At 40.3% G+C, this 22,399-nt stretch overlaps 1 protein-coding gene and 1 long non-coding RNA gene across 3 annotated transcripts; both read right to left on the bottom strand.

The window, feature by feature from the left end:
• Positions 1–327: 327 nt before the first annotated feature.
• Positions 328–3,201, bottom strand: LOC112179637. Of its 2 annotated transcripts, none has more exons than XR_002927843.2 (4): positions 2,601–3,201; positions 2,397–2,483; positions 2,182–2,281; positions 328–743 (listed from the first exon to the last, which is right to left on the bottom strand). It is a non-coding gene; the product is annotated as an uncharacterized LOC112179637 (long non-coding RNA). The 2 variants fall into 2 exon arrangements; XR_002927842.2 differs by having other exon boundaries at positions 2,182–2,284; positions 2,601–3,199.
• A 4,353-nt stretch (positions 3,202–7,554) lies between these two features.
• LOC112180276 (14 kDa proline-rich protein DC2.15) lies at positions 7,555–8,235 on the bottom strand. Its single transcript, XM_024318803.2, has one exon. It carries the CDS (start codon positions 8,172–8,174, stop codon positions 7,755–7,757), a length of 420 nt encoding a protein of 139 aa, XP_024174571.1. The 5' UTR covers positions 8,175–8,235; the 3' UTR covers positions 7,555–7,754.
• Positions 8,236–22,399: the final 14,164 nt, after the last annotated feature.

Genomic DNA, 22,399 nt, shown 5'->3' on the forward strand with positions numbered 1-22,399 from the left:
GCGACCACAAAAGCTACTGTCACTATCATGAAAAGCTACTGTCACTAGAGCTATTCAGGTGAGATTTTCGGCAACTTCTGGCGAGGTCACAAAAACTACTGTCACCAACAAAAGCTATGCTCCCAAAAACCAAAAGCTGCACTCTCCAAAACCAAAAGCTACTTTCACTAATATCAAAAGCTACTCTTACTAGCAACAAACGCTACTGTCACCAATACCAGAAAGCTACTCTCACCATCACCAAAAGTTACTCTCATCAATGCCAAAAGTCATAACCAAGCAGAACAAATATTACTATTAAGCATAAGAGAAGCTACTCCCAGAAACTGATAAAGCTATTCTCAGAGACTGACAAAGCTATAGAAATGTAAAGGATACAACAAAAATAAAAATGCTACTACAATTGAGAAAAGAAATCATATTCAATGATACAAAAAGTATCCAGGATTCAACAATGATATAACTATATAAAAAGCTACTTCCATAGTTGTAAAAAGCCACTAATATAGTTGTGAAAATCTATTACAATACTTGTATATAAAGCCACTGTCAATGTTGTAATGCTACTGTCATTTTTCAATAGCACGCCCTAATTTCATAGGCATAATTTTGCCACCTTCAGCACGTGACTTCATTTCCACGTTTTTTGGTTAGCCGAATGATCTCTTGGCCAATGGAGACTTCAATATCCAAATTCACATGAGTTTCAAAATCTACCACTACAAATGCAAAGGGGAAGAATTCTACAAGAACAAAGATACAACAAAATATTAGTATTTGAAATAAAAACTAAAAGCAATGTATTGCTGCGCTGCAAACATGACACTTTTGTCAACTTGATAATAAAAAATAAGCAATCTACAAAGCTACTGACATAGGTACAGAAAGCTACTATAACACACGTACAAAACTACTGGACCAATAATAAAAAGTTACTGGCATAGGTACAGAAAGCTACTATAAAACATTTACAAAACTACTAGACCAGTAACAAAAAGCTACTGATAAAAACCTACTATACAGAAAACTATTATAACGCATGTACAAAGCTACTAAATCAGTAATAAAAAGCTATTGGACCAATAATAAAAAGTTATTGATATAGATACTAATTACACAAAACCAACTTATTATACATGCTGATAGTGTAACACATGCAAGTTCCAAACAAGAAATGAAGAGATACGAAATCACATGAAGAAGAAAATTGAATTTCATTCAAAATCATGCTTTTCCAATTCGATAAGCTATTGCCAAAATCACTTGAAATGAATCAAAATGAAAACAGAAAAGCTACTGACATCAGATTAAAAATATACTAACATAGGAATAGAAAGCTACTATAATTGTGTTGAAAAGCCACTACAATAGTCATATAAAGCTACCGACTGCAACAAAAAATGAAAGAATTTTTGTTAACAGAGATATGACAAAGATTAGTAGGACATGCATGAATGAAAACACATGAATCTAAAACTCGATCAACTAGATTATTACCTTCTAGTTTTGACATGAATAAAAATACAAAGTAACTAATAAAAATGCACAGTAAGTTTGTTTGGCATCGATAGTAGTTTTTCAAAAGTATGCTAGTAGCATTTTCAAACAATATTAGTATCTTCTTTTTTTATGGTAAAATGACAAGCCTTCATCTTTTTGGTCTAGGTAAAAGTCAACTTGACTAGTCTTTGAACCTCACTGACACATTGACACATTCAACAACCCTACATGAGAGAAAATCATATTCATCATGCAAAAAGAAGCAGAAACTAGTATCCCTTTGCATAATGTACTATTCAATCACTAATTGCCAAATGGAAAGATAGGCTTTCAGTAGCAAACACTATGTTTGGTATAAGGAATGAATAATAAGAACAAAACACATATAGCAGTACAAAAGTGCGACAATCTAAAAGACTCAGGGTCCTAGTTCAAATGCCAAGTAAGCACCTCCTTATTGTAACCAAATAGTTGAGCATGTAAAAGCAATATAACCAAGTAACCATAAAATTCCAAGGATCGCAGAAACAATTACCAATTAAGTTATGCATTGTAAATATGAAGGTCTGCTCAAAGGCTAGCACATTAATTACCTGTATAATTACAATGATTGCAGAGACAATAGGTGGGGCAAAGATAACAGAGACACAATAGGTGGGGGCAAGGAGCAGAAACACAAACCTTCTCGCTCGAGAGCCTATCGTAATCGGAGCAATAACACATTTTGCAGGGATTGTAGTAGGCGTGCCTCGAACACAGTAAAACTTCTCTGGCTTGACCGCTTCTAGATCGTGCCCAACATAAAGGAACAATATAAAAATAGTTAGTAAAGTCGTAAATAGAATCAATCACGCAAGTTGAATTGAGGTTGAGATTAATCAATGGCAATACAATACCTTTTTCTTGGCCTCTTCCTCCTCTCTGTGCTTTTGGAAGGGAATCTTCTTCCACATAATGGAAAGGAGCACCTTTTGCATCAACTTCTGAAATCAGTTTAACACCGATTCATCAATTAAATAAAATTTGCATAGAGCATGAAAAACCGATATCATTCTAAGCTAGGAATTTCAAAAGCCGATCTCCAAACCAAATCTACTTACCGAGTTTGCAAGCTTGAAGCCGAAGCTATGGAGGACGACGACTATGAACATAGAAGGTGTACGATCAAAACACACTTAAGATGGAGGAATCTGAGGGAATCGTCGAGGGAGCTTGAGATGGAGACGTGACCGGTGGAGTTGAGAGGAAGAGGAGAGAATCAGAGATCTGGTTCTAATCGCCGTCGTGCATCGGAGATCCGTTTCGTGCGTCCAAGATCTAGTCGCGAAACGGCGCCTGTCGGGGATTCAGTTCCAATCACCGACGTGATGGTGGAGAAGAGTGTCTCGCCGGAGAGAGGAGGGGGAGAGAGAGAGGCAGAGGAGAGAATCGGAGATCTGGTTCCAGTCCGCGTCGTGCATTAGAGGTCCAGTTCGTGCGTCGGAGATCCAGTTGCTAAACAACGTCGTGCGTCAGATATTCAGTTCCGATCGCCGATGTGACGGTGGAGAGTATTTCGGCGGAGAGACGGAGGGGGAGGGAGAGAGAGAGATCATAATTTTTTTGTTGTAATTGCGAAGAGATATAAGAAATAATTAAGGTGGATGGGCAAAATTTTTATTGCTGAAAATAATTTGGGTATCAAATGGCCTTATTTGTACAAGAAACAATAGGTGGCCTTATGGCTAATTAAAGTTTGAGAATGACACTTATGAGTAATTTTCTAAAAAAAAAAATCTCTTTTTAACCAAACGGTATCAAAATTGGTCTAGATAGTCTAAAAGCGGTACTACCAATTTAAAAGCAATCCGTAATAGAATTTATATAGAAAAATAAAGTAATGATGTTGAAAGGAAAACTATTCCTACTCATGTATTGCAGTGATTGCACGAATAGATAGGAATAAGGATACTTTATACGAATAAAACCTAATGATGCCGAGAGGAAAACTATTCCTAACCATTTATTGCTCATGGCCGGTGACCAAAATATAAATTCATCAACAGGGAACGAAAGGAAAAAAGGAACTTCTTGGATAATGGAGACGCGTTAGCACCTTTGAATATAAATTTTCAATTGTATGAAATTGACTGGGCTGTGTGCTGAAGTGCATGGCCGTGCTTGCATAAACATTTTCATGGATAATAAGAACTTTTGATATAATTAATTGTTTTGTGGTTGAGGGTTTAGGCTCAGACTACATATAGCTAGGGCCTGCATGTATAGTAAAAAGAATGTTAATTGCTGTGTTGTTCTACATCAGCATGCCATATCATTGTTGAAAAATACACAGAAGCTCAATTTATTAATCAAGAGAAGAATTCTCTCTGTACTATATCTTCATCTTCTTCCTTTCCTTGCAAACGCGCCCTTCAAAATTTTTATTCTTTTGCCATGTTATAAAATTCTAAAGAAAAGGCGAACAATTCTAAACGCTGCAAGGATTCCAAATGGGGAATGGATACAGTCATAGAGAGCATATATCTATGCTATCAATATAGCTGGTTTCTCTAATGTCACAGCCTAAAACAAAAGTAATCAATATGTTTCATAGTCAGGCCTAACGTAATTTATAATCTATTTAAGGTCCTATATAGTGGTTCTACTCAAACTTCATAGTGCAATTGATTTGGATGGTTCAATTTAGGAGTAGGCAGATATCATGTGAAGCTGGGATTGAGCTCCTTTGCAGTGAATATATCTCTGAAGTTGAATTTCATAAAATCATAATCATTGAAATATTCCAATGGTTAGATCGTCGCCACATCAGCTTGTCTCATATTTTGAGTTTATTTTTTATTTTTTTTATTACAAAAAGTTTAGGTGAGAGCTTGGTTACACTACACCACCATCACCAGGGCAAGTCTACAACCTCAACCCTGAAGGACTTGCGTGTGACACGTACTTGTCACACAGCCCACAAGTATGGATTTCTGTAGAGGACTTATAGATCGCGAACCAACGAGGCATGTTGGCAGCGGGGATCAAATTCGGGTGGGGGTTCCAGCACTAGTCCGCCCTTGCCAACTGAGCCAAACCTCATTGGTGGGTTTTTTTTTCTTTTCAAACCAATGTCAACTTGCCGTTATCTACCGGAATGGACCAAAAAAAAAAAAAAAACAGTTTTCCATTTAAAACACGATGTATAAGATCTAAAATCCTTCAAGAACATTAAGATATACATCAGAAAGCTTAATTTTCAGATTATGGGAACTCAGACTCAAAGAACTTATATACGTCTATATCTTCTTCGCATTTCCTCATCTGCTAGCTTTATTCTTAGAAAGCTTGGGTTTTTTTAAATTTCAGTTGGTCTAGCTCTGGTATCCAATTTCATTAATACCCGGGTTGAAATCATGGTGGAAGAAGGTGGTAGCAATAGGTTTTGACCGATACCCGGTCACCCGAAGAATGGTTATCACATGCAAGCAAGGGAGCTTGTTCCATTGGCACTGAATAGGCAAGAAAGCATAAGGGGTTTCCTGGACGATGATCATTTCAAAGCTGGAGCAGATCCCGTCACAATTATTTTAGACTTGTGTAGCCACGCCTGCTTCTCCAAGAATGCTCTTTGTAAGGAGCCGTTGCAGTCGATCAGTATCTAAGACATTGAAAGAAGCTATTGAATTGGCAGAGTTTTGTGTGGGGTAGAAGTATGAAGGAAAACTTTTCATTGTCTAGTAAATTGAACAATTTGGACGTGAATTTGCAAGATTGTGGCCTTTTGATCAAGACTGGGGTGCTTGGTGATCGAGGCTACTTTGCCTTTGTCTATGGCTATTGGCTAGTTCTTCAACTAAATCTGATTTTTATTTATGCTTTCTGGTAACCATGGGAGAGTTTTCATGGAAGCACAGAGAGAGTAAGACAGGCACACATAGGAGAAAGACTGTACGGTTTAACTCCATATTTTTTTTTTTTTTTGCTCGCGTTAATGATAGTTAACGGGAGGTTTAGAAAGAAAAAAAATTGGTGGAAAATTAATGTGTTAATTTTTAGAATCTTTATATTAGATTAGACAAAGAGTCAAGATTTTATTAAATTAAAGTAAATTCACAATCTCCTCACTTTAGAGGAGCTAGATCCATGAAGCTGAGGTATCACATGACATATCCGACTTATCAATTAAATGCTAAAAAAATGACATGTGAAAAATATTTTTGGTGTTTCTTCACATACGATAGCAGAGGCAGTATGCATATCTTATTTTGAAACAAATGATTGTGATTCATGAGTTCGATATGCCAAATTTCATGGCCACCCCAACTTAGACTTTCTTCACTAAATTAGTCCCTGTAAAATCTAACTTCAGTTAAGAGAGATTAGAGAGTGATCATAATCATCAACTTATATAGAAATTGTTTGATCTACCAACCCGATGCGAGTTGAGTACCTACTGTGCATTAAACATCCGGTTCAAAACCAATTAGCAATTTACGAGGCATAACTCACAGTCTTATATATACAGAATGAAGATGTTATGAAAATTGTAAAATATTTGTCAGCACATAAAATTTAAACTTATTCTCAGAACTTTGTCATGTATGAAATTATTATCAAGCGCAGTACTGTTGCACCAATACTAGCTTTAAATCAAAGTTTTCACTCTGGTTATCACGTTGATTTACTGTATATGCATATCTGCAGTGAATATTTGTCGTTTTATCTCATTTTTTCTCCTGTTTCTTCGAATTTTATTTAGTTTACCGCAACTTGCACCGAGCAACTTCATTGTCTGGAGGAATCTTATTTACTTAAAGCACGATTATTGTTCCAAACAATTAAGTTGAATCCAGTAGCATAATTAATTGATTGAGATGTGGAACTGCCATGAGCCACTAAAAGTCTAAAATAAAACCAAGGAAAATGACACCCTGATCGAGGTCGATGAAGAAATTATTGGCGTTGGATTCACGGGTTGCTCTAGTCGGGAAATTCAACATCGTAGTCCATTTTCTATATGAAACCCGAATATACCTCAGCGATTGGTTAACCAGCCATTAAAAAATTATTAAGCTAACATATGCTAGCTGTTGCTCTAGTGGGATTCCTCGCACTCATGATAATTTCCACTGTCCATTTCCCAGGTTGCTCACGTTCGGAAATTTATCCCTGCATTTCTTTGCAAACTTTGGTCATATATATACTGTATATTTACTGAAATCCCTCAGTGGTTGGTTAATACCACTAGAGAATCGACCACCGCATACTTTGATCCTTTTTTTATCTTTTGTTTATAATTTTGACAGATGACTGAAAATAAACATGCCTACAATGTGTTATTTGCATGCTCTTCATGTTGTCAATCGTTCAACCAAGCCGCACTACGTACAGTGATCGTTCAGTTGACAAGAAAATGATCGATCTTGAGGACAATGGTGAGACAAATTGAACATGCATGTGCCTTTCTGTAAGGAACAGTGTACGTTCTTATTGATTTAAATCACTACAGCCAGAAAATATAGCACCACACTACTGTTGTGTTCTTAAGGCAATATCTAAGGTGTACGTAGTGCATGATTGTAAAGTAGCTTAATTATAAAAGTTCAGATCTCTCCACTTATTGCTTTTTCTGTTGGATGTCCACTTGTTTTCATCATGCATTGCTAATTGCTTGATGCCATGGCAAGTGTGTATTGACTTAGAGGACTAATTAAATAGACTTTGATTAATTTGACATATATTATTATTATTATTTTTGAAATATATATATTAATGTTTTTGAAGAGACGATATTTGGGTGAATATATTAGTTTAAGTAAATTTCATTACGGCTCAATCAAATTGAGAAGACAAGTCCCAGCTGAAAAAACTTTTTGCTGACGTCATTTTAAAAACGAACCTACATTAGTCTTTCTTTTTTTTTTTTTTTTTTTTGATCTGGTACATTAGTCTTTCTTAGAACGAATGAATATATGTATGTGAGTGTATATAGGAATTATGTGTCTATGACTGTATTTAGGAATAACAAGATTATGAACATATGACACATTAATTAAAGTCACAGCAGACGTCTGTACGCTTCAAACTGCATGCCATCAATTAGGGAAATTACAATCTCAAAAGAGTTATGGAATACTTGGCGCATGTAAAACAACGTCCAAGAGGAAAAACAGAAACCAGCAAGAAATTAAACTAGCAAATATAATTTGCCTCAAGCATACGAATCAGACATATAACATCAAGATCGATCAATGTGGCAATTGCTTTCTCGCTTATGCACATTGGAAGCCTGGAGGGAACTTCTTTGCACAGCCGTCAAGGAGCAAGCTCAACGAAATAGGGATGTTAAGGTTGATACCCAGAATGTTGGCCTTAATGGCAGTGCAAAGGCACACAGCAACTTCAAGATCCAGAAGTCCATCAAGGACAGCACAGCAAGGTGTATCCGGAGGGCTCCCGACAACTGCCCCAACCGCCCCATTCAGCAACTTGGCACATACCCCCAACTTTAGGGTATCCCTAGGGCAGCTCTTTGTGGCAGCAGAACCGGCACTGGGAATAGGGGTTTTGATTGGCTTAGGTGTTGTGATGGGATGAGGCTGAGAGCAAGTGTAACAACCACTTGCTAGGGCACAAAAGAGAAGGTTGATGGAGAGGAAGAGAGCAATGGTGGAACATCTCTTGGAATCCATATCTTTTTCTCAAGTTTTGAACTAGCTAGTGTCAATTTGCTTTGAGTTGTGATATATGGTTAATGTTGTTGAAGTGGTACTTATAGAGTTCAGTAGGAGTGAAATTTCTATTGATAAATTGATAGATAGAACATAATATGTGTGTGTACGCGTATAGAAAATAATAATAATAATTAAGTACGTAGAAAATTAACTATAGAATCATAGCGTGAGAGAGAGCAGCATGTGAAGCAAGGCTGGATTACCATTAGCTGCTAGTGCTGTAGATTCCACACTAAATTTGGAAGGCCTGGTGTGCATGTTCAAAATTAGCTAGTTTAATACCTAATGTGGTTCAATTGGATCACGGGTTTGCACAATGGCGTTCTTTCGTTCATGACCCGTGAACATCAGCCACCTTGGCTACTTCAATGATATTTGGATTCTATAGTCAAGAACGAAGAGAGATTATTAATTTTGGTCCAAGATACAATTTGTTACCTTAGCTTGTTAATTGTCAATTTGTTAAAAGGACACAGTGTTGGGGCTCGCCGAGAATCCACTAATCAACTTGAATAATTCATTCAAATGAGTTGCTGTGTGCTTCACTTTATTTTGGGTGGCCTTAGAAGTTGGCTCTCAAGAGCTCATTTTTAGAATAGCAAGGGTCTTTGAAAATTAAGTTCATTTGTGTCACTTTTTTTCTTTTTTGAGGAGAAACGAGAACAAAATTTCATTGATCATTTAAGTAAACATTATAAGAAGCCAGACATGCATGGATTGGAATCAAGTCCCTGAGCAGTAACCTTACACTTCAAAGCATAGAGCTCAAGTACATAGAAGAATTAAGCCAGGGCGAGGCTAACCACGGCCATACTAAAAAATCAAACATGTTTAAGGAAATTGGCAGCAAGAGAAGATTGTAGAGAGAATTGTTGTGTGTATTCATTGATAATAGGAGCCCTATATATAGGATTACAAAGTACAAATTCTTGGAGTACAAGGATTCCTATTCTAACTTGAATTTGGAATTCTACCCTATTACAACTATAAAACTAATCCTAGTTTGACAGGCACACCAATAGTCAACATTCTTCAACACTCCCCCTTGTGCCCCTCAAACTTGGTGATGACCCTTTGATCGTTGCCTCGTTAAAAACCTTGATCGAGTAATAAAAACCGTGTAGGAATAAAACAACCTCGAGGAGGAGAAAAAGATCGAGTACAACACGTCCTTTACTCTTCGAGTACAACACGTCCTTTACTCTTCGAGATCAAATATGTGGACATCATACCTCCCCTGATGTCGACATCTCCCCTTAATTGCTACAATCGTGGAAGTTCGGATATTTTCTTCAATCCAATGCTTTGAACATGTTTCTCGAAGGTGGATTAGGTAACGACTTAATGAACAAGTCCGCTACATTATCTTCTGACAGGATTTGGTTCACTTGAATCTTTAGAAGTTCTTGTTGTTGCTGATTATACACTACTACAATAAGTTAATCAGACGACAGATATTTGGAGTTGTCTGATGACCAGCCTCACTGTGGTCTAAACGAGTGTTGTGTGATTGAAAAATCACACAACAGTGATTTCACCGTTGTGTGACAATACTTTGCTCAACATAATACATGTTTCTGTTGTGTGAATTCTGCGCAGGCATGTGCTTGGCATGGCATGCGCAGGAATGTGTCGACACATTCAGACAACAGAAGAAGGAATTCGCCGTTGTCTGAGATTCATAACACACAACAGTTATAACTTATTCTTTGTTGTCTGAGATTAATAATAGACAACAGATATAACTCATTCTTTGTTATCTGAGGTAAGAAATACACTACCGAAGTGAAATGATCACCCTTGTCTGTTGATTACTCAGACAACAGAGATGATTTTATTTCCGTTGTGTGTTATGAATCTCACACAATATAATTTTGTTTTCTTTTATTGTTGGTTGTTAGTTCACACAACAAATTCTTTTTATCAACCATTGTGTGAGCAACATTAGGTTTGTTGTCTGAGCTTGCTTCTCACTACATTGTTTTGAGCTGTTGTTCGTTCATTATGTATTCTGTCCCTGGAATATCTTTTCATAAATAATGCTCCATATTACCACATAAAACCACACTAATCCATATCATATAAAATTTTTAAACTTCCAAACATTCAAGTTATTAGATAATGTATCAAACAAGAAAGCCTTCCTAGCTACTTCCTACACATGAATCAAAAGCATTATTCCTAGCTGCTAGCTAGACCCATGAATCAAACTTGGTAGCTCATATGCTGAAAGGAGGTAATCCATAGCACTTGCTTCTCGAGCTCTAAGATCCCACTCCAAAACTCATTTACGTTGCTTCTCGAGCTTTAGATCATTACCGCATTATGGGCATCCTTGTTATGGCTCTAATGTCTTCCTTGCCAGTCCTCACTGTCATAATTGAAGACTGTTGAAAACTAGAAAAACGTTAACAAAGACATAAGCAACATAAATGACCAAGAAAAAGGACCAGAAAATTAAATGAAATGTTACATGACAATATATGCAGCAATAACTGATGCAGAATGAAAGAGAGTTAAGTGGTGATGCATAATCATTTTGGTTGCTGTCATTTATGCCATTTGAATAGCTCATTAGTATTTAAGATGCTGTCATTTAAGTGCAGAGATGATAAGACAAAGAAAGGACAATAGTGTAGTTAAGAAAAGATAAATGAATCTATCAATGCAGTACGTTTTTACTCTATCATTTAACGATGGCAAAGAGCAATGCCTGCAAGACAAACCAACTCTATAACACACGAAATAAGTCCTAGACAAATGTATACAGGGCTAGAGCAATACATACTAAACAAATCAAACCAGGCTAGGCATGAACTCATATCACAAATTCAAGGCAGTAAAACATAAACTGAGTCATTGATTAATAATTCAAAAGCACTAGCAACCAAATAACTGCAGGCCAAGGGTACCCTCACAGATGACAATGACCTCAATGTTCAATGACCTCACAAATAATCAAACATTAAATTTCTCCTGGACAATTATAAAGTTCAGAAGTGCTTGTAAGCACTAGCATACTAGATAGCAGAACCAATGAGATGAAACAGGGGAAGCTACTGCCTACCAAAAATGAATCCAAAACTAAGTTTCTAGGAATATAGCGCACCTCATTCGTTTACCTGCTCTGACAGAAACTCAAGTGTAAGTTGTATAAACACCTTTTCGAGATCTTTTGGATCAACACCAATCTGTAATGAGGAGAGAAGGGATAAGGCAAAGAAGTTAGCTGGGAATGTAGAGAAGGCCAACAAAACTGCAACCATGAGGAACATAACTCAAGTTCATACTCTAGAAGTCAGCATTAAGAATTCATTCATTTTGGAAGATTTATAGAGTATATCTAGATGCTAACAATACACATGTAGATAAGTAAGCCATCCAAGCATTTTGAATCTTCCTTTCTGTTTTATTAAACTTTAAGTGCTTCGATAGAATCAAAAATATAATAAGTTTGACAGAAACTTGCCATCGTGCTCGCAAGGTGCGTATTTTTACAATTGGCTCAACCTTTTCCCAATAAACCTCACTCCATATGGATTATCTCTGTTTTATTTCATTCTTTAGTTCCTGAAAATGGAAAGATATATATAATGTCTCAGAAATTTTACATCAAGAAAGCAGTGAAACAGCAGATAGTATAATAAAATTTCAAACAGAAAGCTTAACAGTAAATCAAAAGAACATAAAGCAAATTGGACAACAAAAGTGTGTGCGCGCACATGAGTATACATACAGCATAAAGAAATAAGCCATCTTAAGATAACCAAAACTGGTTTCCATTACCTAAATAAGCACAGGAGGAAGATAGTATACAACAAGTTATGGTAGTATAACTAAATTTTGATGGTTACTAAATAAAAGAGATTCTATCTCCGACCTAGTGAAAACTGAAAATGCATATATAAAATTGCAACTAACTCACAGTAGAGTTCCATTAATATGAAGGCTTGTTCTAATTACAACAATTTCGAAGAGTAACAAAAGAAATTACTAACCTCCAGAAAAATTGAACTTTTTCACGAGGTGCATAAGGCTCGTAGATAAATCCTGGACTTGTCATGGAAACTCTAAGTGCTCCCTGCATATATCATAAGGTAAACACATATGACATGATTGCTTCTCTGGAATACGAGACAGAATAGACAATGAGAAGTTCAATGGTCATGAATAATGCACAAGATGACGGTCACCTCTCTAACCCTTTATAGTGAAGTTCACTAGTTCTTTTAGCAAAGTACTAATGGAAAATATATTAACAAGAAGAACTGAATCGAAGGATTTACGGTATGAATTGAGAAGCTATTTTGTGACATTCTTGGAAGATAATTCAATGACACGAACAAAAGCATTGCAGGGATACGAACAAAATTCAATGGAAAGAAAATTCAATTAGAGATATACCTTTAACAATATAAGCTTCTTTACGCTTAGTCGATCATCCACTAATCCAAAGCCATCAGGTGGCCATACCTAATAATTACATGAAAGAAGAAAATTTTAGGTCTTCCTAAAAGCATAAAAAGAGGGCATAAACATTACTTACTGTGCAAAGTATATACAAAATTAGCATAGTGGATTACTTATTCAGTAATCACTTTTTTAAAAGAATACATGACAAAGAGAAAAACAATGAGTCAATTAGGAATCTATACCCAAATAAACGAATAAATGTCCATGCCCATTGAATTAAACTTCATGACGGAAAAATTTTCCACAAATATAGGAAGACAACATAAATTAAGTTGCAGACAATATGAAAATGCAAATGAGACTTCAATTGACAATAAGCAAGAGTACTTTTCTAAAATGATGTCAGGGAAGTTTTACTATATCCATTAATGGCATGCAGTGTACATCAAACGTACACCATGCAATCAAAAGATTAAAGAGGTATCCATGAAATTCACAGAATATGGTCAAATTTCTGATACTAATTAAGTTCTAGAAAAAGAGAACTTGCCTGAAAAGAAAACAATTAGTTCAAGCACAAAGCAATGCAAACCAAAAGTAATGCTTGAGTCTGTCAGAAATAAAAGGATAAACAAAATGTACTGAAAATTCTTCACCAAGGGCAGAAAACCAATTTTGTTAGTTTTTTTTACAGGACATGATCCATTAGTGGTAGCATGTATCTATCCACTCTGATTTTCATTCCACTAGGGTTCTTGAAACACATAGGTTTCGCACATTGCAGCCAAAATATGTTAGCTTTTAGCTATGCATTATGCCTAAGAAACAAATCAACCAAACTTATGAGCTCACACGAAGTCTTCATACCAAGTGTACTGAAAATTTTCTATTTGAAACATTGACTGCAACATTATTTTTGTGCTTTCAACAAAACTGAAGATTACATGTACCAGTCCCCACAAAGAAGTATTAACACACTTCTTCTCAATTAAAAATTCCCATCTTTGTTCCCTACAATGCCCTACCCTAAAACAATAAAGAAGAAACAATGATGATGTCCAACGAAGACAAGGAGATGCTAAGACATTCATAAATCATGCAAAAACAAGGAAATAGTGATAATACATTCATAAATATGCCAAAGAAATGGAATCGTACCTGAATCACAACCAAGATTCAGTGCCAAAGCTTTGAATTTGTTGCTAGTGTCCAAAGCTCTCCTATTATCAAAATCTAGACCGGCAGATTGTGATTTTCCAGTTCACTAACTTCGTTGCTTCTTGAACTGTGCTCCGATTCGTACACGAAGTTGCCTGAAATTCCATAAATTAGAAAGAAATTGAAAGATCATAGATTATAGGAGGAAGAAATTAGCAGATGAGCTGAAAAAATGACGGGCAAAACCCTTTTATTTGTTGTTTCTCTTCCAATCGGAGAAATAAGGTAACCTAAACAATCAAACCCACAACAATCTGAATTAGATTCTCACCGTTTCCAACTAAAGTAAGCTCAGCCTATCTAACCCAAAATGAAGAAATTAACTTTACAGCATAATCAGAATCCATTAGTCGGAATGCGAGAAAGGCTTACGGAAGTGAGAGAGAGAGAGAGAGAGAGAGCGGGAGGCGGAAGGGAAGCGGAGAAAAACCAAAACCTGGAGGAAGCTATTGAGGACGGTCACAGCGAGGGAGAAGAGGGTGAAGGTGAGGAAGGGGAAGGAAGAGGCTCATATGAATCGAAGCCATTCGCCGGAAAAGGGTTCGAAAAGTAGTACTGCCTGAGATCTAGATGGGTTTCTAGGTTTAAGGTCGAGAGAGAACGAAGATAGGTTTCTAGGTATAAGGTTGAGAGAGAGCAGAGATGGGTTCAAGTGTCGAGAGAAGGGCTGTGTTTTTTCCTTTTTCATTCTTTCTTTTGGACACGATGTGCAATTAAACCTAGCTAAAAATTCTCCAAGTTATTCACACAACAGAAATCTCACTAACTGTCTTCTGAGTGCATCACTAAAAATCAAAATGTGAAATCATGGAGGGCAACATGGCGCCTTCAACATTTTGGCTCAAAATGTTGCCGCCCAGTTCCATCTTCACACAACAGAAAATCTTAAATCTGTTGTACAATTACAATAGCTTGCACTAGGCCTATCTAGGGGAAGACATTCAAGCAAGCTTCCTCAAACTTTGATGCTTAGTTTTTCAATCACACAACGGAAATAGTAAAACTCGTTGTCCTAGTAGCCCAAATTTCAGTGTTTCAAGAGCCAACCAAGACTCCAAAGTGGAGGGAAATCTGCCGCTAAATTTTTTAAGACTCAGACGACAGACATTACTTCATTTCCGTTGTGCAATGTAGTTCTGATAAAAAAGTTTTCACTTTATTGGCATTCACACAACAGAATATAACAAGTACCGTTGTGCAATAAAGCTTACTTAAACACACAACAGATGATTTCTGTTCCGTTGTGTGATTAGTGTTGTGTGATTAACTTTTTGTAGTAGTGATAAAAGAACTTAGGCGATATATGCTTAGTGTTGTCGCCTTTGATAAATCCTAACTTCATTTGTTCAGTACAAGTTGCATATTCTCATAAATGCATGTAGGTTCATTTTGTGCTAGACTTCAAACCATAAGTTCCTCGAATATGTCTAATTGTAGACCTTAGCCATATGCATTCGCGCACAGCTTCATGTATAGCAATAATCTCTGCATGGTTTAGTAGACCTTTACGATATCGCAGTGCTTCCCATGGTATACACATAACTTGTTTTGGAGCCACCTTTGTGAGGGTCAGAGAGATACCCTGCATCAGTAAAACCCATTGAAACATCACCATTGTTTTGATGGAGAGGAGGAGGGTGACGCCGACCACCATGGACGACGACGGTGTCGACACCGGTGACTTAGCTGGTCTTGGTGTCTTTGACAGCGCCACTTGGCCAATGAGGTCCGATCTCATTTTTCTGTCATTCCTTTTCTCTCTGTAGAGATAAAATAAGCCCATGTCAATCGTACCTTTCAAGTATCGAAAGATTGTTTTCACACAACTTCAGTGGTGCCGTGTTGGTGCAGAGTTATGTATAGCTAACAAGTTCACTGCGAATGAGATGTCTAGTTTTATGCATTGAGCTAAGTACAATAATGCACCTATTGCACTTAGACACTTTAGCCTCTAAAACGTCTTCATCCTCATCCTTTGGACAAAACGGATCTTTTCCAGACTCAAGACTACGACCAATCATGTGAGTACTCAGGCTTCACTTTATCTTCATTAAAGCGCCTTAGTATTTTCTAAGTATATGCTGACTGATGGATCAAAATCCCATCACTACGGTGCTTAAGTTCTAATCCGAGACAAAACCGTGTTTTCCCAAGATCTTTCATCTCAAATTCGGATTTCAAATACTTAGCAATTTTCTTTGACTCATCTAGAGTTCCAATTAGGTTCATGTCACAAACATAAACTGCTATAATTGCAAATCCGAAACTTGTCCTTTTAATAAACATGCATGGGCATATTTCATTATTGACATATCTATTCCCAATCAAGTAGTCACTTAGACAGTTATACCACATCCGTTCGGATTGTTTCAATCCATATCGTTTTAATCTTATTGAAAACGCACTTCATGGTTTAGAGGCACTTGATTTGGGTAATTGAAGTCCATATGGAACCTTCATATATATATATATATGTATGTATGTATGTAGCAGAATATTATAACGTTCATTACGGAAGAATATATCTCATCGTAGTTGATTTTAGGGCGTTGTGAGAAACCTTGAGCTACAAGGCAGGTTTTATATCTAACAACCTCATTTTTCTCATTACGCTTTCTAACAAAGACTCATTTATGTTCAACAAGCTTTATATTTAAGGGTGTTAGCGTTATAGGCCCAAATACCTGTCTCTTTGCTAGTGAATCCAATTCAGCCTGGATTACTTCTTTCCATTTAGGCCAATCCGCTATTCGTAGGCATTCTTCAATCGAATGAGGTTCGATATCATCATGTTCTATAATTCATTGAGCAATAGAATATGCAAAGGCAACATCAAGGGTAATAGAATGTCTATTCAACATCTCATGTACACTAGTTTAATTCATGGAGATCTCTCTATTCTCTGGAATTGGTTCTGACATTATAGCATCCCCCAATGATGTCTCTTGGACATAACCATAATCCGAAATATTTTCATGAGACGGATAATTTATGTCGATGATTAATGGATCATTTTATGTTAAACTCGCTTTCTTTCTTAGGAGAGAATCCATCGAACCTTTGGGTCTCTCACACTTCCTCGTAGGGAGCTCGGCTTGAGCCAAAACGCCATCACCATCATTAGGGACGGCGACGTTATGTCCATTATTTTTAGGGACATCAATCCTTACAAGCACGTTTGCAACATGTATGTGTGATCTTATCACTTTAGCAATATTAGAAAATGCATCAGGTATTGAATTTGCTACGTTTTGAAGATTGAGAATTCTCCGCACTTCAATGTCGAACTGTGTGGTTCGGGGATGAAGATGAGACAAATTGGAGACAGACCACGACAATTCCTGTTATTCATGTTGAACATTTCTGTCCTTATCTCCCCTTAATGACGGGAAGACTATCTCATCAAAGTGACAATCCACAAATCTAGCAGTGAAGAGATCGCCAGTTAAGGGTTCTGAATAGTGGATAATTGTTAGAGAGTCATATTCAACATAAACGCCTAAATATCTTTGAGGACCCATTTTGATGCGTTGTGACTGCGTAATTGGCACATAAACTGCACACCCAAATATGCGTAAGTGTGAGATATCAGGATCATACCTAGTCGCCATCTGTGACGCAGAGAAGGGTTGAGCGGTAGTAGGCCTCAGAAAAAATAAGCAGAACTGCATGCAATATTGCATAATCCCAAGCAGAAACAGAGAGATTAGTGTGCATAACCAATGCTCTAGCAACCATTTGTAGTCTTTTAATGGCAGCTTCTGCCAGACCATTTTGGGTGTAAACATGAGAAACTGGATGTTCAACATCAATCCTAATGGACATGCAATAATCATAAAAAAAAATTTATGTAAACTCTCCAGCATTGTCATGACGTATTGACTTAATAGGATGATCAGGATAGTGAGCCCTTAACTTAATGATTTGTCCTAGGAGTTTAGCAAATGCAACTTTCCTGGTGGACAATAGCATGATATGTAACCAGCGTGTCGATACATCAACCAACACCATAAAATATCTAAATGGGCCACATGGTGGTTGAACAGATCCACAAATATCACCTTGGATTCTTTACAAGAATGGAATAGTTTTTTTTAGCATCCTTTGCATAGGATGGTTTCAATCCTAATTTTGCTAAAAAGCAAGCTTTGCAGAATGAAAGATGTGCTTTAGAAGCAACCAATGAGGAATTTGGTTGAGTCATGAAGTCACAATTGACTTTAGAAGTAAAAAGAAGAGCCAAGGGTGCACTGTTGGCGTCAAAGCCACTATGGGGCCGCAGGGGGTCGGCGGCGCTAGCCTTGTGTTAATGCTCAGAGCGGCAAGCTTTACCGACAAGGATTCACCCACCCCAACCTCCGCTGTCTGACCCCAGAGAAGGGAAAGGTCGTGCTGGCAACAATACATGGCGGAGAATACGGAAATCATTCAGGCGCCAGATCCTTGGCTAATCGCACAATGCGACAAGGCTACTTTTGGCCTACGCTTGGTGATGACGCCCGGCGGATATCAAAATCTTGTCACAAATGCCAACAATATGCTGATCTTCCACATGCCCCGGCGGAACCTCTGTTGGTTATCGTCGATCCCTGGATTCACTCAACCTGGGGCCTGGACTTGATGGGAAAATTCCAAACCGCCAAAAGTCAGTTCAAATACATCATTGTCACCATCGACTACAACAGCAAATGGATAGAGGCAGAGCCCCTGACGGCGATAACTACCGCCAAGGTAATTCACTTCCTCTGGAAGAACATCTATTGCTGCTACGGTGTCCCGCATGCAATCATCACAGACAACGGCACACAGTTCAACAATAAGGAACTCATCTCTTTCACCGCCAATCTGGGCACCAAGATGCGTTTTGCATCAGTTGCTCACCCCCAAACCAACGGCCAGGTCGAAGTGGCAAACAAGATAATCAGGAAGCTGTTACAAAAGAAGCTCGATGAGGCCAAGGGTTTGTGGGCTGAGAAGCTCCCGGAAGTTCTATGGGCTATCAGAACAACCCCAACTTCCGCCACAGGTGAAACCCCTTTTGTATGATGTTCGGAACTGAGGCCGTCCTGCCTATCGAGGTAACCCAACCAACCGCTAGGGTCGAAGGCTACTGCCCCGAGACCAACAATGACGGCGTCAACCTCAACAGGGATCTCCTAGAGGAAAAGCGAGACGCAGCCCATTTGCACAATCTCCAGAACAAGCGAGGGGTATTGCGTTTCTACAACGCCAGGGTCAAAGCCCGCAACCTCCAACTGGGGGACTGGGTAATGAAAGAAGTCATACCACCACCAACAAAACTCCGCCCAACTTGGGAAGGTCAAAATTGTAGAGGTCGTTAGCCCAGGCACCTTCTACTTAATGGACAAGGATGGCGTCACAACGACCCACCCTTGGAATACCGAGCACCTTCGGTATTACTACAAATAGTCATACCGCTACCCAAGAGCATCTTGACTTAGTTAAATTTTTGTTCAATATTTAGCTAAGGGAAGCTACCCAACGGGTACGACCCCGCTTTTATAAACGCTGTTCAGACAGCTATTAATGAAACAAGGAATTATTCAAACCATTGTTACCAAGTCTAGCACTGGGGGCAACTGGCAATGCCAGTCAGCGGACTACGTCGGCTACATTGTGCACTTGGACCAATTTTAATTCCTTTAATGTTTCATTCATGGCCAAAAATGAAATTGTCAAGACCTCTAGCGGTACACACATCATCACAAACAAAAGAAAAAAACAGAGTATAGGAGCTTAGGTTCCAAAATTTCATTTATATCCCAAGTGAATTACATAAAATATTTATTCCTCAGCGGCTACAAAAACTTTCCTACTATTTTCAGGGGTTGGCGAGGTTGGCTCCGCTACCTTCGGCATCTCCACTGGCGACCTGCGGCTGATGTGAACTGCTCGTCTGGTCGGACCCTCGGGCTGTGGGACTGGGGGTCTCTACTGTGCCATCCGCCCGAGTGTGGGCCGCTAAGAACCCAGCGCGAGACACCTCAGACTGGGTAGGCGTCCACTGAGAGTCGCCCTCTCGAAGTCCACCACTCTCCCTGCTACCCGAGCAGGCTCCTTCAACCTGACCAGGGGCGGCAGTAGGGGCGGCACTTGTTATCGGCAGAGCTTCCTTAGATGGCTGCACGACCGGCATTGACGCTTTCGCCCAGTCGATGGCGCCCTTCTGCTGCAGCATTTCCACATTAGCTATGGCACCGGCCTTCGCTGCTTCGGTCAGTACCTTCTTGTACTCCGCCGACTGCTTGTAGGACTCAACAGCGGCGGCTGCAGTACGACCCCCCCCTTAGCCTCCAGGCAAGCGACTTCACCCTCTAGCCGCTTAACCTTGGCTTGTTTGGCGGCGGACTCCCACTGAAGGATCTCAACCTTCTTATCCTTGGCGGCCACCCGATCCCGCAGCAGGGACATGTCTTGCTCCAACTTGGCGAACTATTCATTCCGCTCCAAGTGCCGCTCGATGGCAACGGTCAACTTGCCACGGGCGTTTGCTGCATCGCAGTCGGCCTTTGTCAAGCATCGCTCGACATCAGCCAACCTTTCTTGGGCCTTCTCCAAGTCCCTCTATAGGCCCGCCACCTCCTCCCTGAGCTCCCGCTCAACTAGGGGTTGTTTTGACGCCGCCTGGAACATTTCATGTAGCCCAACGGCGACGTACCCAAAGGCTGTGCTGAAGGGCGATTCGTTGACAGCGGTCGACCGTACAATCCCCTCCAGGCCGTCGAACCCCAACCGCTCGCAAAGGTGATACAGGAACTCCCGTTCACCATCATTCAGGAACTCGGCGTAAGAAGCAAATGAGTCCAAGCCGCTCGTACCCGCCGCTTTCGCCACGTCAGCGGGAGCCTCAAGCGGAGCCTGCCTTGACTTCTTCGGCTGCTCGCGGGCCCCGGTTATCTCCACTTCCTCCTCTTCCCCGCCAGAGTTGGGTTGACGGCGTTTTCGCTGAAGCGCCCGCGCTCTACCAGCAACAGCAGGCCTCGAACCCCCCATCGGCAGCTCCAACCCCGCTATGGTAACACCCTCCGTCGGGCGTACTGCTTTCTTCGGCACCCCGCGCCGTATCGCTGGCGCTCTCTCTTTCCGCGGCGCAACCTTGCTCGCCACTCCGGTCCCCGCCTGAACAGCAGGCAGCCCGTCACCACCAAGATGAGAGTGGTGTGGCATTGGCAGCACCACCGGAACCTCGGACGGGCTCAGCGCCAGCGTCTCCGGGTTCACCACCGTCTTCTGAGCCGCCAGCCCAGACGAGTACATAGATTCCAGGAAGTTGTTAATCTCAGCGCGGTCCATGGCTTTCGCGAAGGCGTCACGGTTGGCTTTGTTCCCTGGCGGAGTTTCTAAAAAAAAAGAGGAAGCAACAAACCAATCAGCATGACAATCTCACCAAGGGTGTGATCTAGCGGAGGGTACTTACCAACGGCACGAGTCAGTTGCTGATCCAACAGCAACTCCCAGCCTGTAAGGAGGACGGAAGTCCAGCAAGTTGCGATTCCGCCAGCAACCTCTGATGCGTGCCACGCGGCACTCTTCCTCATGAGTCAGGTTGTACCGCAACCCCGCTGCACAAAAAGGTCATTATCAGTACAGAGTACAAGGCTGTGTAAAAAAAAAAAAGAAAAAAAAAAAGGGGCAACCCCGCCAGTCATGTTCAACGAAAGTGGCAAACGACCTCGAATGGGCTGAAACTCCGACTTAATTCTAAACGTCGGCTCCCCCTCGTTCGACCCCGCTTGGTACTCCCACCCCGTCGTGGCAACGCAGAAGGTACCCGGCCAATAGGACATGGAATCCCTCAAATTCTCGATCAACTTAGGCGCTCCTTGGCGGCGACTCAGGTTTACCTGCCCTCTGCAACCTTGGCGTTTCACGTACACCAGTTCGTAGAAGTGCAGCACCTCCGCCACAGTCGGTCCCTCGCAACCGGACAACTCCACAGCGAGTTCAGCGCCAGCATCAACCGCCACATGTTGGGGCATATTTGCCCAAAAGCAACGCCAAGCTCGCACACCAAGATCTGAAGGTTCGGTACCAGCGGGAAGGTCACTCCCTCGCGGAATATAGCCTCGTGCACGACGGCGTGGCCCACTGGCAGGATCGAGACCTTCTCCTCCACCGTCGGCGGACGTAGCTTCACCATGCCGGGCAACCGGAACACCCGCTTCAGCCGGTTGACGGCAACAGCAGTCATCCTACCTCCTGCCTCGTCAATGGGGGTGCTGTCCTCGAACACCCACGCCGACTCCGTATCCTCCCCCGCTACACCTCCCCCCCAGCGGAACCGCTAGCGGCACTATTGCTTTCTAGGCGCTCTTCGTGCATAGTGTGGGCAGCGGCAGCCTCCCCCGCCCTAGAACTCTCCGGACGCGATGCACGACCCATTACTACGTCCCACGGTATGGTCTATAGCGGCTCGACCTCTAGCGGTTCTGGCAGTGAGGTTCCTACACGGGCAGACGGACGCAACGAGTCAATAAAATTTCTATCCGCCGCGCTGAACGACACTTCAGATCCATAATCCTCATTGCTCG

Source organism: Rosa chinensis, chromosome 7 (assembly GCF_002994745.2).
Source record: "Rosa chinensis cultivar Old Blush chromosome 7, RchiOBHm-V2, whole genome shotgun sequence".
Classification (NCBI taxonomy): domain Eukaryota; kingdom Viridiplantae; phylum Streptophyta; class Magnoliopsida; order Rosales; family Rosaceae; genus Rosa; species Rosa chinensis.

Coding starts and splice junctions, on each gene's coding strand:
- LOC112180276 (XM_024318803.2), bottom strand. CDS start 8,174: ATGGATTCCAAGAGATGTTCCACCATTGCTCTCTTCCTCTCCATCAAC.